The 16,531-nt window shown below is 44.5% G+C and overlaps 1 protein-coding gene across 3 annotated transcripts in view; it reads right to left on the bottom strand.

The window, feature by feature from the left end:
- Positions 1 to 9,144, bottom strand: part of ARSJ (arylsulfatase family member J) — a 51,287-nt gene extending 42,143 nt beyond the window's left edge. For 2 of the 3 annotated variants that reach the window (XR_014583272.1, XM_083833410.1), the window contains exon 1: positions 8,049 to 8,759. Coding sequence is in view for 1 of the 3 variants with exons in the window: in XM_083833410.1 (XP_083689536.1) it covers positions 8,049 to 8,425 (377 nt within the window). In the remaining 2 variants the exon portion in view is untranslated. Of the gene's footprint in view, positions 1 to 8,048; positions 8,760 to 9,014 lie in introns of those variants that run through there. The other variant, XR_014583271.1, reaches the window with a different exon arrangement.
- Between the last annotated feature and the right edge of the window lie 7,387 nt (positions 9,145 to 16,531).

The raw sequence follows: 16,531 nt of genomic DNA, 5'->3' as shown, positions 1-16,531 counted from the left end.
GATATTGCTACAAGAATGTGCTCAGTTTTATAAGGACTGCTTTGCTAGACGTACCATAGAACAAAAATTAGAGGCACATTTGAAAGAGTCAGAAATGATCAAACATTTTATAAGATTAAATATCTCCACTACCTTAAAACAATATTGTTTTAATGTGAAACAATATTGTTTTAATGTGTTCAGAGACTCTGATACAACAAATGAAATAGAAAATTGATTAAAATCCAGAAGTGCAGAAAAACTCAAAAACAGAGCTAAGATGCACACAATTACAAAAGCAACCCGCTGGGTCTGACATTACCACCCGGAAGGTGTCACAAAGACAAAAAGTAGGCAGATATTTCTCTTCTTTAGCTCATAAATCTGACAAAGCTTTCTATCAAACAGAAAGCATTTTAATTAAAAATTGGAATTTAATTTGTTGAAATTTTCAGTCCCACCTGGTAGTGGGAGTCTTGGAAATATTATTTGGGTATTATGATGAAGTCTAAACCCTTTAACCTGAAAGTAAACCCATTTTTTTATGACGCAGCTTTATTCCAAGAAATCCAGCTCAGTTTCCCATATTGATTTATTTAACCAGTCTCATAAAGGAAATGTAACATTCAGAAGTGAGAGCTGATATAACAGCAGTCCACCACTGCCATTCAATCAACTTATAATTAACGGCAACAATATGCACCATCAATTACAAAACAAACTATCAGGAACAACGCTGAATGAGCAAAAATCCCTAATTATTGTAAGCCTAAATTTTCCTTTCAATATTTCTCTTTTCCAGTAAAAAAAAAAAAAAGTTAAAACTTCAATTCAACCTTCTCAGAGTTCTGCTAACTGACAATCAAAGGTTTTGTAGATTTATTTCCAACTATGTTTCTTTAACTTACTGCACTATGCATATACTGGACAATGAAAAACGTTGCTCTGTTGCCATTATCTAGTTAATGATACGCGTCAGATAACAAACACTATGTTTGTCGTACACACAGCGGACCAAAACTAGCAAGCATTACTCTGAAAAGAAATGTAAGAGATGTTGCCAGAAAGTGATGCAAGGTGAAGTTACCACAACCTGTACTAAACTTTGTTACTCCCTTCATGTTATTTTTTTTTTATCTTTACTGTTTGTAAGTAGTTTCCAACTCTTTCCTCCATATGTTCCTTTTTATAGCACATTAGTAATTAAACTGATATGAACAGGCTTATAGTTTAACTTACAGTTTCAGACTACAGAGCATTTCACTAACTGGATCTAATTTTCTGCAGAAATATCTCAAGAGAACACAGAGGCGGAATGAAACAAGAAAAGGAAGTCCTCACGTTTAATTATTTACTCAGTCTCTGTGTATGCTGCATATATATGGACAATGTCATCCTAAGTGCAAGATGTATAACAAGAACATGGAAAAAGATACCTCAACATCTTTGGCAGCAGTCCCACAAATTGTCCTGTAAGAAGTTAGCAGAAATAAGTAACTGCATACCAAGAGAGTTATGAAGGCCTAGGGGGAAAAAGTCTTGAAAATTTTCAGAGAAAAAGAGAATAGGAAAAAAAGGAATTTCTGGGAGAAAAATGAACCAAAACTTTCACAAAGACTACTTTCTCTCAGAACAAACACTGAAATAATTTGTAGTGTAAATGTTTAAAAGTATTTTATGAACACTCTCCTTCAGAACGCCTTCTGTAGTTAATATGTTCTTCAAAGGAGCCACAGAAGAATATGAGCTGGAAGAGAAGCCTTCCAGTTCAACCCTTTCCTCAAGACAAATTCAACTACATTATGTCATTCCTGACATATTTGTCTTGTCTGTTCTTAATGACTGCCAATGAAGAAACTCAGCAATTTCCCAAAGCAAGCTATTCAGGGTTTCACAATCATTACCATTTGAAAGTTTCCCCTATTATCTAACCTGATTTTTCTTCTTCCTCAGGAAAGCCCCTTATTTCTTGTACCATCCACCATGACACTGAAAACACATTATCCCGTTTCTCTTTGCCTTCAAGCCTTGATCTTAAATCACTGAAGACTTATCCCATCCCTTCTCATTCTTCCCTTCTTTAGACTAAACAACTCCACTTCTGATCTTTTCTCCACAGTTATCTTTTTGATATATCTGATCGCCCATCCATGGCCTCGATCCACTTGCGCGCACTGCTCTAGGAGAGCAATGCCCAAGTTTGGGCACGAGCTATGGAGCAGAAGGGCTGCTTCACAGACCCACCAGACTCCCCTGTTTATACAAACTGATATGATGCCTGCCTTTTTTGTAACCGCACAACATTGCTGACTTTATATTCAGTGCATGATTCCCCATAATCCCTACTACTCTCCTAAAGTACTGCTATCAGCACAGTTGTTGACCATCCTCTGCTTTTGAAGTTATTACTCCTGCTCCAACACAGCATCTTCCATTTATCACTCCTGAATTTCATTCCACTTTTTTTTTCAGATTATTTCTCTAATTTGTCAAGATGATTTTCAGTATTATTGCAGTCTCTTACTGTTGGCATTTCCTTCTTAGCTGCATATTTAATCAGCACATTTTATTTTATCATCTAGGTTCCTAATGAAAACACTAATCATAATTAAACCGAGGACCAAAGACTGCCAAATCTCCTTACTTCAGAGAAGACTCAGTACCAGGCCATCTCTTGATGCTTACGACTGGTCCTAAGGACTGCAATCCTTCATACCTTGTTAGCTACAAAGATAATGGAGTACCACTCCCAGTATTTTTTCCTCTAGAACAACAAACTTCTTCTGAATGTGCTTGTAACATTAGATTTCTCTCTGCACAACCAGATCGTCAGCTAAATGCATGTGTTGGGAGGTGGAGGGAAGGTGGCCTGCAAGTGTCAGAGAGCCCTTCGCCTTCCCCACCACTAGAGGCCTTGGCCTTCTCTGGAGGAGAGGTGGTGGGCCACCAGAGGAACCAGCTTCCCCAGGGGGCTGCTGTCAGGCTCCCCCTAGACAGCACAGGAGGCAGAAACCACCAGGAACTCTGTGATGGGACCACGCCACCGTGCCATGGCCATGGGCCCAAGGATGGAAGTACCTGGTCCTTCCTCTGCTTGACAAGTCAGCAATGCCCTGCTGGTTTAGGGTTTACAGAGGGCACCAAAGGGGACCAGAATGCAGGTCTCTGAGGCCCTCCATTTCACCTCAGAGCACAGAAGAGAACTTCCCAGTCACCCATCACTGTACGGGGTCTTTCTCAGAGCAACCAAACAGCTGAGAAGACCCCTGTGCACCCAGGAGGCAAGGGAAGAGAAGGCTTACCAAAAAGCTGAACCCTCAGGACACAGTATTTCTGTCTGCTGCAAGTCAGCTGTACTGCGTTTGATTCAAAATGTTTTAAACTTTCCCCTATTCTATTTCTGTCTGTCAAAATAACTCTGAGTTTGCAGAGACATTGTCCTTTTCAATGGTGAACTACGTATAGCTACACAGGCATGCCTACAAGAGTATGCATACTAACAAACCATATATATTTATAAATGTGTAATATTCATGTAGTTCTCTAACTTACATAAAATTATTACAATCTATTTGTGTTGGCTTTGGACATGCAAATTCTCGATATTTCACTTTATCCCAAGGGGAAAAAGGATTTCTTTCTCCAGACCTTCCACAGATCTCAACATCTTCCATCCCCACATTCCATCCATCCTGCAGAGCTCATTCTTGAAACTAGCGTAGGGCTTCCATGATTCATAAATACTCATGGAAGGGAGTAAAAGGGAGTTAAGATTCCTTAGCGATCTGTAACCCTGGCTGTGCATCAGTTTCTAACACAGATCCCTGCTCTTGGGTATGTCAGGAGCCTTCCTGTGGCCCAAAAGGATTCCAGTGCATATAATGGTCCTAAGGTTACAAGCCTGATGGTCACCAGAAAGCCAGGGACCCAGAAGACAAAGTAGTTGTCTGCTGCCTATATAATGCTAAAAAAATAACGTATAGCATATTATGACTAGATTCCTTCTTTTCTCATCTGTCTTGTTTTTCAAATTCCTTTGCTAAATTAACTATCATTCCACGAATACAACTACATTGTATAATACCCTCCACAGAACTGGGTCAGCTACCTCAACAGATATTCACCTAAGCTTATGGCCTTTTTGTCTCACCTACTCAAAAGAGAACTTCTTTTGGTTATAATCTTTCAAAATTTCTTTAAAAGCTCTGGGAAACTGTCCACACTGACTGTGTTTTAGTAATCTTTCATTTAAAAAGGAGATGACTGTTCATGATAATATAACTTAACAAATTCTCTAAATAAGCAATACCACATCTGATCGTAACAAATTGATCTTATGCTTTCTATCTCATCTCAGTCAACTCCCTAACACATGCATACAAAAAACTTCACTCATAGTCTTAAATTTTCTTAAATTTTCGATGTTATATAATCCTTTAGTGCTCAATAAATCAAGATCACCTTAAACTCTATGGCCAAACATAGACTACAGCAGTGAAAAGTCACCAAGGCCATGAAGCACAGAGATACAGCGGCTAACTCAAGACGTGCTTCACCAGCAGACTGCTGGGCACAGACCAAATATCCTTGTGCATTCTTGCACCTTTTTGCTCCCATCCGACTGGAACTGAGCTTGGTAGACTCGAAGTCTGAGTTATTACCTTTTGTGTTCTTCTATGTAAATTCCAAAAAATAATATTAATGGACATGTATTTCTTTTTCATGTCTTTTGAAAGACAAGGATGAGTTAATAAGAAGTCTTTTAGTTTAGCTGTCTTCTGTACCTGACTCCTGTCCCTGTGGATCATATTGATACTCCATCAGAGCTGATGTACGCGCACACACACACACGGATTTCTTCATGCCTAACTCAGCGCACTCGGTGCATCTCAGCACTAGTTTAAAGCTAGGCATCCTGAGATATTCTGCTGGAATTACTGTCTTTACTGAGTCATGTCTATTACTTTTGGGGAGGAAACAAAAAAGAATACTGTATCATGTAACTGAACTGGTCTGGAGGACTTAGGTTCACTCACAGCCTTTGAGAGGAAAACAAAGCCAGACTTGCCTTCAGTTTATCAGCTGGTCAATAACCTCTGGAGCATACGCAGCCCACTGCCCTGCTCACACCAGCACCAAGCGACGACGGCGAGAAGCGCTCAGGATGCACTGGTCACCAAATTCTCAAGCCAGCAGCAGGGCTCAGCGACAAGGAGAAGCGCATGCCGGAGCAGCCTCTCGCCCAGGTCACGCTGCAGCTGCCGAGCAAGGGCTGAGCTGCTTCCCGAGAGCCTCCCTCCCTCACCTCCCTGCCTTGGCCCCAGCGCAGCCTGCTGGGAGCGCACATCACACGTGGCACTCGGCCCGCTGGCTTGCGCCTTTCTTCTCTGCTCCCAAGACACGGCTCAGCTGCAACCCCCTCCCCACGCCGTAAAGACGGCCCAAAATAAAAAGCTGTGCAAGTTAGTCCTGCTGATAACCTAAACGCTTTTGATGGGGTGGGGGGATACTGGTGGGAAGCAAGAAATTAAATTAGGCCATGGCCTCAAGGCCTGGATATGAGGAAACAGAGAGAAGCAGAAATGGGCAGCAAGACAGACTCTCCAGCTGCGGTGCTGTGCTATGGCACGAAAGGAAACAATAAAGAGCTAACTCTGCCTCTTTAACCTTCTTCCCATGCTTGCTCACTAGCATAGCAAAGCTACCAGAAGAAGGGTCTCTTTACTAGCAAAAGCCTTAGAGGGACTGCTGGAGACCTACAAAGAATTTGGAGCACTCAAAGTCTCTTTGCCTGATGTCTGACTTCCACTTAGCAAGCTGCGTCAGTGCTCCCCAATGACTCTGGTTTACACAAGTCCCTCTGTTTTTTACAGATCAGTCGGGTAACGTTTGGAACACACCAGACACCATGTGTGTATTGGGAGGCCTACAGCATCCAGGTGGGCCTCCAGTGGACTTCAGCCTTGAACTAACACATTCTGGAATTTAAGAAATAACAGCACTTCTCCTGGATTACAGATTTCTGGGTCCTGGCATTTTAATTAAGGTACCTCTACTAAGAAAGCATTCAGAGTCGCTATCACCAGCATTTATCTTCAGCAAGAAGAGATAACAGCATCCTTCTGAACCTGCCTTGTTAATGCTCTGCCCAAACCTATTAACCCCTCGCCATTTCCTCCCTTATTTCTCAGTCGTGCAAGGCTGTCCTTTCTCTCCGCTGCTCCTTTTTCCACAAAGTAGAACAAGATGAAAAAAGTGTTCTCAGGGTTTCAGATCAGCAGACGAAGAAAATAAAAATGAAGTATAAGCAAATTTCTTTTTTCCTATAAAAGGTTCCAAAACCAAAGCAGGCAGATTTTCAGAATTATTTCCGCCTGACGAGCTGATGAAAAGAGACGGGTTCCTACCGACTGTTAGCATATATTTACACACTAAATTCTATTTAATGAAGGATTAAAATAATTATACTGAATTACTGTTATTCCATACTCTGCTTTTATTCTTTTTAGCCCTTAGACAACCTCTGCAGCCTCCAAGAGCCAACACAGTACCCTGGCTGCCCTGGAACCCGGTCGTCCCATTCCTCTGACCGCCGAGTGAGTCATTGTTGTGCAGCATGACATTCCCTTCCTAACGCACTGGTTCCCAAACCGCGGTCCTCAGAAAGCTGGCTGACTACATGCTGCTGGCGCTGGTCCTCGCTTCCAACTGCTGCATGGCTTTAAAGACAACCAAGATGCATTAAACAGTATCCTGACATTAATTTCCCCCATAAGACGTTATTTTAGTTGCTGCAGGGCAAGTATGTTCTTGTGAATGAGCGAATAGGTGTCTCAGAATAACTTCTCTTCTAAGGTACAGTCCACGTAATGGGGGTAAAAAAAAAAGCATGGAAGTCTTGCTCTAGATAACGTGTCAGCCCTCAGTGCAAATCTCCCTGGTTCAGCAAGTCTGGGAACTAGACTGAGACCAGGAATTATCTCCAGCTCTACCATATGGAGATGCAAGACACCAGGCCAGTTGCTTGTTTTATTTAAACATGTGTTTCTGTTACCAGCACTATTAACATCGCTTTGTTCCTGTTTATATTTAAAGAAATGAGAAAATAAACTAAATAACTTTTTTCCTCTCATTTTGTTTTTGTTCTTTTAAGAGTTCCCTGTTCCTGTCAAAGTGAGTTAGGCTGAACAGAAACAAGGCTTTCTACTTCCACAGCAAACGTGTCCACATTTGGAGTTATTTGGGAACCATTCCTACAGCTCAAATGCATGTCAAATGCATGCCCGCTCCTTAATTCTGATTAATGTCCACATGTAAAAAGTCCCTTAGCTTAGATGACTGGTTGTCTACTTAACAGATCACAGTAACACACAATTTACCTGAGATGGCAAACCGCACAACACCCACCCGCTGCTTTTACCACTTTAGTGAGGCACCTAATTCAGTGGCTTAAGAGAAAAGTTTCTAATTGTCTGCAAAGCGGCAACCGCATCATGACAAGAGCGATAGGGCAGCTCAGAGGACCCCAAGGAAGAATTTGGATTCCCTGCCCTCATCCACACCTGAGGGGCTGAGGAACCATCCCATGAATTCCATAAAACCCCCCGAGGGAACTCGTGTTAAGGCGAGGTTCAGCGTGCCCAGTGACCCAGCGTGCAGGCTGCGATGTGCAGGAGAAAGCGTAGCGCTTTCCCTAACACGGACCCCTCCTGTAAGTCACGCTGGAATCGCACAGAAAAGCCCGAGATGATCACTTCCCGGTAAGAGCAACATTACTTGACAACAAGCACGTATGCTAGCAATGCAGTAAATGTAAATGTCCTATAACACTCTGCAGGGGTAGCTCACAGTGCTGAACTCTTATTGGCTCGCAGAGTGCGAGTTTCTATTTCGCTACTTCAAACACATTAGAAAGTCCGTTTTGCTGGAGGTTTTTAAGTGAATCGGGAAGGCACCCTTCTGCCTATGGGGTAAAAGAGAGGAGTACCTGACCGGGTGCGACCCCAGTGCTCTGTTCACCAGGGTTTGCATTTGAGCCGGTGAGCTGAATGACGAAGTAGTAAACTTACTTTCCAGTGATAAATTGGCTTCTGGACGGTGTGCACATAGGCTGAACATAATAGTTCTCCAGCTTAACCCCTTCGGCAGCTAGCTTGTCCAGAGTGGGCGTCCTGATCTCGGATCCGTGGTACCCTACGTCTCTGAATCCCTGATCGTCAGCCAGGATGAAGACGATGTGGGGCTGCGAGCTGGGGGCTCCGGCCCCCGGCTCCTCTCCCGGCCGGCTCCCCGCTGCCTCCGTCCCTCCGGGGCCGAGTCCGAGGCTGTCCCAGGCCAGGTAGCCGTAGGTGAGCAGGCTGAGCACCGACAGCCCGGCCAGCACCCCCACGGCCAGCATCTTCCCCCTGCACAGCCGCCCGGCACCGCCGCGCCCACCGCGGGCCATTCACCTCGGCTGAAGCGAGAGCGAGAGACGGAAGCGAAAAATAATAATTAAAAAAAAAAAAAAAGAAAACCCAGCAGCCTCTCTCCGAGGCGGGGGAGCGGAGGGGAGCCGGGCTCAGCGCGGCCGCCGCCAACTTCGCCAAGTCCGGCCGCCCTGCCCGCTGCCGGTGGCGGCCGGGTGGGCAGGGCCGCGCCGGGGGTCACAGCACCCTCGGCCCGCCTCCGGCCCCGTGCCGGTGCCCATGTCGGGCCGAGCCGAGCCGGGCCGGGCCGGGCCGGGCCCCGCGGCCTCACGGCGCCCTCCGCCCGCCCCCTCCGGCGCTGCCGGGCCGTTCCCTCCCCTGCCCGCCTCTCCCCTGGTCCCCCCCGCAGTCCCATCGCCTGCCCGGCCTTCCCTCGGCCGGCCCCCTCGGCGGCTTCGTCCTGCCTCCCCTCCTTCCTTAACCCCTCTCCCCGCCGCCGCCATCGGCCCCCGGCCCCCTGCCGCTTCCCGAAGCTGCCGCTTTGCGCCCCCCCCCCCCAGAAAAAAAAAAAAAATTGTTTAAAGCGTTTCTGAAATCGCCACAAACATCTGGAAGGTATGAAGGTACCGGGTTTGTTTTCAGCCGCAAACCGGTCCCAAATCCCAAGCCCTCCAGTTCTGGTAAGGCTGTGGCAAATGCGAGGAATGTGCCTTCTCAAAGTGCTATCGTGTTTTTTTTTTGGTTTTTTTTTTTTTTTAATTTGGGTTGAAGTATGAATGTGCTTCAGTTGCAAAATACAACTTCACCCTAGTCCCGAAAGACACTGAAGCAAGCAGAAACTACATTCATGCATGATTACGCTAAACTGAAGTAAATGTGCAGGTCTGACCTGTCTAACATGAGTCATCGTGACAGGAACAACTTTCACTCAAACTGGATTTTATGAAGCTTTAACTCTTAAGCAGCCACTTAGACCAAAGCCTGCCACTGCTGCACCTGGGGAGCTCCGGCTCGTCCCTGCTGGCACACAAGCTGGCTGCCCTTCCTCCCAGAGAAACGCTTCCACCTTTCATTTCTCAAAACTGACCGATTCTGGCAGGGAAAGTTTGGTATGCCCTTAAAAGTTCACTCTGCTCCCCACAGCTCAAAGCAATGTCTCCTCAAACAGTCTTCTGCAGAGTACAGGAGCGTCCCAAAACTCATACTTTGGAATATGAGTGAGGTGCTCGCTTGGGCAACAGCTGAAATAGCTTCTCAAATGAAGAATACCTAAATCAGCATTACCATATCCTAAGGGGCAGCATGACATTGTGATGAGGTGTCGAACGTTGGCGTATATTCTTTAATTACCTTTAATAACATCGTCTAATGCAAGTGTCTGGATTTTGCCTGCCTAGATGTCTCCACAAATGAAGTGCAGTTCATAACTGCACTTGTTGCCCTTGTTCTGGAGAGAAAAAAGAAGTCTGTCTTCAGGGAACTCTAATTGAGGGTGAATCTAACCAGTTTCGTGCAACCTAATGTGAACGTAAACGTCCCCACTCTAAAAGTCCTGGTGCAAAAGAGTTATCCAGAAGGAACTGAGCGTCCTGCTGCACTCAACAACTCTGCAGCAGGGAGAACGTGGAAGCAAAAGTGGTGATCTTAATGTGCTGTTCAAGGTCTTGTCTACACTGGGAAGGGGTACTGATAAATCTACATCTGCATTGTAAAGCCTACCAAGTTTAAGTCCTGAGGTGGAATGCTTTCTTCTGAAATCAAAGTAACTTTACAGCATGTTAACTCAAGCTCCAAAAGAATAGCCCCCAAAACCTTAAACTGAAGAAAGCTTAAAACTTTCAATATACTCCAAGGAAATTCCCTTTAAAAGAATTCTCTGTTCATTTTTTTTAAACTCCTGCTTTTCCCCACATATGCAAGACCAAAAGAATGCATATAGAAACCTAAAACTATAAATGGTAAAACGCAAATTGGATTAGCAATGCTGTTTTGACTTTAACCAGTCCACTGCCAAATGGCAAACAAAATACGACGTCCTCTTTATAAAAGCCATAATAGCGCCATGGATGCCTATAGACGTATGAGCATCACACTAAATATCTGATAAAGCGTTCATATTTTCTCTTAATTAAAGATACTTTGTGTTAATTTTTAATTTTTGTTTTTGAAATTATTAAACACTAGATATCACAGCACACTTATTAACAAGATATTATATAATCCATACATTATGCCATCCATATAATTGTTTGTAACTATCCATATACGATTTCCTCACAGAATCAAACATTTCTGACACATCCAAAATAAAAGATTGGCAGGCGGCTGGCTAAAGAGGACCACTCCTGACCAGGTGAGCATCAGTGGGCAGAACTACAGAAGCAAATAAAAGAGTTTGGCATTCTGACTGCTTCTATGGTAGGAAAAAAAAAAAAAAAAAAAAAGATCATTATGCAGACGCAACAGAGTTTATCTCCCTAAAGACACGGGTATGAGAAGACAGCTTCAATTTTCCAGTCCTGCCTTATGGCAGTGCCTGTTAGCCATACCAAACCCTGTTAGTCATCACCCAAGTGCAGATGAAAACATGCAAGGACAACCTCCGTCAGACATCCCTAAGCTCGGCCTTCTTTTCTTTACCAGCCTGACAACTCGCCCCCTCCTTTTGCAAAAACAAAAGCGGGGTTATGCCAGCAAAATACTTCGCTGACCTTGAAGTAAAGAGGCCTTGGAAGATAATGTGCTATTAATATTCCACTTAAGAAAATATTTGTAGACACTCAGGAGCTGCAAGCGTGGTTTATACAGCCCATTCAGGATGCCCAGTGAAAGGAACAGGCGAGTTGTGAAAGCTGTAGGAAGTGTTTTTCCCTTAGGGAAAAAACACAGAAGCTTCATAGATATTTAAACTTGAGCGCAGTGAATACATTAATCCAAATATACAGCAGTTAAAATTGAATTTATTATACCATTAGGAAATGATATATTTTTAGCACTTGTTATGCAGTCCCTGTGTGTATTGAGACCATAAAATTAACTCAATTAAACATGCACAGGGAGGATGACTTTAGCTGAAGGCTCGTCTGCCGTTATCTTCAGTCAAGGTCAGGGCTGTTAAGCATGCCCTTTTCTGCTTCTTTCAGATCAGGCTGCCATCTAACCTTTCCAAGCCATATATATTTGACACACAAGTATAAGCCGAAGAAGATAGCGGCTTTATAAAGTTAACTGCAGCTGAAAATTAAAGGAGACTGTTCCTTCAAAGGCAATCATGACAGAGAGTGGAGGTGGCACTAGTGGGGACAGCAAAGGATTAGTCCGGGTGTGGGCTCTGCGTAATGTCCCCGTGGGGCTGTGACTCAGAGGGACATCTGTGAGTCACAGCTCCCCTCCTTTCCCTCCTCTCTCTCCATGCTATGGAGCTGCTCGCTGTAGGACCAGGTCACGTGCAGGGAACAGGGCACCTAAGCGTTTTTTGGGAAATGAAAAAAAGTCTGTCTTAAAATGAGATATGCCTTGGACAACGCAGATAAAGATGTTCTCCAGAAGAGAAGATAAGCCACGTTGTATTCTCTTTCGCTGCCATACCTAGCCCTGTCTGCTAGCTGGTACAAGAGGCGGCCAGCACGTAGCTCCAGTGAGAGCAGCACGTAGAGCCCGAAGGATGCGATCCCTCAGTCCTCAGGCCCAAACACATCCTCAGAGGGAATCTCGCTCAGAGCTCAAGAGATGCAGGAATAACGGCAAATCAGGTCTTGGGAGGACAGTTTGTAGGAAAAAATAGATCCAAGTGCTGACGCTTCTATTTAGATAATGTTCTAACTGCTCTTTCAACGCTTGGTTCAACCTTAGAAGAGTAATCCTTACCCGTCGGAGGCTACGTGTTTCTTCTTACCTTCCAGCCAAAGCTGTCAGTAACAAGACAGGCTGCAGTTCAGGATGTGCATTCCACTGCTCTTCCTGGTTATGCCTGAGGCCAGAAAACTTTGTCTGTTTAAAGAACAGCTTTCTGAACTGTTATTTTTAGCTTAACAACTACAACTATAGTAAGAGCAAAGCAGACTTTGGCCTACACGCAGACAATATTCCTCCTATTTGCCAGAGCAGGAACTGTAACCATGCATTTCCTTTTACCCTGTTTTTTCCTGATAATTCATTTTTTTGTACACCACGTCCTCAGCATACCTGGCTAAGATAAAAGGAGAAAAGCAAGACTTCACTGCCTGCTGCTTCCCAGGTGGATGCTGTGCTTCTGCCAGGGCTCATCGCTGGAAACAGCATGTTATAAACAGGAGTAAAAACTTGGTGAGTCACGGCACTTAGATCATTCCCTTTGCCTTCATTGGTGGAACCTGGTAATTAATTCACAGATGTGCTACTTGTGAATTATCAGATTCCACCGTGGCTCACTCCCTGGTTTATGATGACATAACCAGAACTTTGCTGTTAACTTTGTCTATATTTAAGACAGATTTTCCTCAATTCCCTGCCGCATTTCATAGGCAGAGGTCCAGATTCTGATCTCAGCTGCCTTCAGTGATGTAAATGTGCAGTTACTCAGCTGATCCCAATGAAGTTTCTCTGGAAATTTAGGACCTGACCTTAGATATACCTCTCACAGCACTCCCCGTAATGACTGAAACAACAACACTTGAGATCTGGTAGTTGCCTTCCTGGAGATCCCTATTTCCTAGTTACGCAGGGCTCATTATACCAAATGAAACAGAACCAAACTCTTTAAATTCATACAGTCCTACTGAAACAACTGCTTCTGGAAACAGCAACCAGATGATACGTTGCCTAGAGTACTTCTTTAGGAAAAGGTATAGTTTAGAGGCAGATGCCAGGAAAAGTCCTCACGGAAAAGTGTCACACAGTTCTCAAAGACATTAGAGATGATGCAGGGCCTCTCAGCTGGAAGGGGCTATGCACCACTGCTTGGTAGTTACATTTTCTTACCAGTTATGAAGCCTGGTCTGCAAAGGAACAGCATTTGTTGCATTTATGCATTTACACCATCCTTTCACAGCGAGGGCTTCTTGGTTGCAAGAGCAAAATGTAGTTTTTCTGCCCCAAAATACTTTATTTTGGACAGGCAGTGGAGGAGCATGTTTTTCTGAGTCCCACCCCAGGCACCCCTCAGGACGAAAAAGCAAGTGAGCTTTACAGACCCAGTTTGGTGTCTGTCACAGCTGTGTGTGGCCATGAAGCCTGCAGACATCCTGATCTCATCCCCTGGCCCTGCTGTTGGCCCGTCTGGCCATCCTGGGTCCATATCCGACCCCAGTTCCCCTCACTGGACCTGCTCCCGACTCCTACCTGCGGGCCAGCGTCTTGCCCTCTGCTGTCCCCATCCCCACAGTGGCGCCTGGGCCCGAGGTTGTCCCTGGCCTGCCCTGTTCCCTGGCTGGGGTGATGCGCAGGACATGGTGGCAAGATCCTCCCCTGCTGGATCCCTTGGGGAGGCCCCAAGGGGACTGCTGCCCCAGTGCCATGTCACTGTGCTGCCCCTACATCCCCCTTCCCTACTCTCTCATCTGCAGAGGGGCTGTAGGGAAGGGGCCAGCTTTGGTAGCAGAGTTGTGGCTGCCTTGGAGCACTGGCTGCATCAAAACATCATTACCCTCTAGCTCCAGGACTTTTAGCACCTTTAAATCCAGAGGCTTTTCCTTGTGACACGACCCCCTTCCCAGCAGACCGCGTCCTTCTCTTGTGTTCCAGCTTTTTGGCCTGTTTTCTCTTCACGACGGCCCTAAACACGACTTGCCTTTTGTCACCTCTGGAGCTTTGTGGTAATGCCTGTTACCTGCCATGGGGCTTCCTTCAGACTTCCAGAGACTATATTTGAAAGATTAATGTGGCATCTCTCTGCTTTGGCCTTGGATACTGTCATCATCGTGCTGAAGTCCATGGGAAGTGTCCTCGGACAGGGCAAGGCTTCGGGTTACCACTAGATGTAAGCGGTGTTGAGGGGCTTCTGCTGCTACAGTGCCAGTCCTCAGTTAAGCCCCCCCCCCTTAGTCTCAGATACAAATGTGGACCTAAACTCTCTTTTAATAATTTTGATTATTTTTAAAGGCTAGTCTGGATGTTAGCAAGTGAGGGGCGTGGACATTTTTCTGGCTTTAGTGAGTTTCTGAAGAGCAAATGATCTAAATAGGTCACGGTGCACATTTCAAGGCCATAGCCATCAGCGTGTTACTGCTTTGAAGCTTTGGCCCGCTGTTTTTAAAATCTCTTTCTCAGAGAGCAGCTGTAGTCTTCAGTAAGGTTTCCTTGCCACAAATGCTACAGCAGGAGCAGTCTCATTTGTTCCCAGATCATGCGTTTTTATACACAAGATCACCTGTCTTGTTTAAAACTTGTCTTAATATTTGAGCAATTAAAAAGGCCAGAACAAGAGAACTGGGACTAGGCAACATAAATCTAGAAAATTCACATAGGAGGATCTTTTCAAAATAACTACAGTTTTGCAGTGGAAGAGAAATCTTCCTCTTTCTAAATTAAATATTTTATAGTTTATGGGGAGTAATGGCATAACCTGCTGCAAGTACTTTACCAACTGCCTGCCATTCACAAAACAGTCCTTTTTTTTCCTTTTTTTTTTTTTTTCTTCTTTTTTTTCTCCAGACAACAGTAAAGCTAAAAATACAGGTTGGTCAGAAGCATACAACTGTAGCAAAACATAATTCTAAGTATTGCTTTTGGCCTCACGTGAAGTATCTGATTTCAAGGTTATGGGTGCACAGCTGCAAAAAAGCTGTCCCTTTCTAAGGCGAGCTTTAAGGGGGAGGGATGCTTTTAACTTGGAATGGTGCATGGGCTGCAGAAGGAAGAATGCTAATGAAGTGCTTGTGAGGCTTGGGATGTTTTAAATAGTCGTTAAATACTAGAAATTGCATTTGGATGACTCACTACTATATAAAATACAAGCTTCAGGTCAAATAAAATAAATTTTCAGGTCCCATAGTTCGACCAGCTGTATCTACCCACAAGGGAGGTTACAACATAGTTTTCACAAATATATGTGCATACACTTGTTAAGTGCTTCCTGTAGCTAGTGTCCTGTTCTCACCTGGAGGTCAGTTGGAAAGATTTATCAAAGATAAAAAAGATCAAAGATAAGTCTGTCACCATCATAGTGTCCAATTTGGCCAATATTCGTCGCAATTTCTGATTTCCAAGTGCATCCTATTGCAGTGTGTTTTCTTCTGGTGTTCTTTCGTACTAGGCAGAGTGATGCTCATTGAACCAACCGGATCATTTTGTTTGCACAGTGCTGGTATAACCTTTCGTCTTCGGTTTCTTCTTTTTCCTTTCTCTTTCTTCTCCAGCTTCATCTCTGCAGTCTTTGATATGCCCATGGGGCAGCATTTACTGTGGTGAGCCTGGAATTTTGTGCACGCTGACTGACACACCAGCGTGCAAGTATCGCTTGTCCACCAGCTGCTGCTGTGGGAATGGCTCTCCCCACTTCCCTTCCTTCCCGTACCTGGGTGCCCCCCAAACTCACAGAACTTAAGGCGTTCTTTCCCTCTTTCCCAGTTAGCTCAAATTGATGAACCAGTCAAAAAAGTCACAGGAGGGGCATGCACAAATGGAATGGTATCGGAGGAAAGGAGCACATTGTGCTTTGTATTGCTGAAGCCTGGGAAGGTGCACCATGGTCAGAATATGCCAAGTCAGAGGCTGCAATTTTTTAGCACAACTAGAGCAGGGAAATGGCAGTGGAAACCGTATTTCACAGATAATGCTTTTAAAGTTTCATAAGTGATGCAGAATGATGGGGTTGGTCAATTGAATTCTAATATTCAAGCAAAGCTCATAAACTTACAGACGGCTCTTGGTTACAGATCACCTACTGGAAAAGTTGGCTTAGAGCAAAACATGCACATGTTTAAGTTTTATTTCTCTTATGCCTTTACCACTCCCACTATCCCTACATAATTATCCTTCTTATGCCTTGCAAAACCCCTAAAGAGCATTTCTAATAAAAATCTGATTGAATATAATAGCGCTGTATCTCACAAAAGCCCCAGTGCAACACAAATTGCCCAGCACTAACATCTTATTCAGTGACAATTAAAACAATTGGACCTGAACTGAAACATACACTGTTAGAAACTTATTCTGGTGTCACTGAA

Source organism: Anser anser (assembly GCF_964211835.1).
Source record: "Anser anser genome assembly, chromosome: 4".
In the NCBI taxonomy this organism is placed as follows: Eukaryota; Metazoa; Chordata; class Aves; order Anseriformes; family Anatidae; genus Anser; species Anser anser.
The sequence above is the reverse complement of the archived record's forward strand: the minus strand, read 5'-3'. Positions and strand labels throughout refer to the sequence as shown.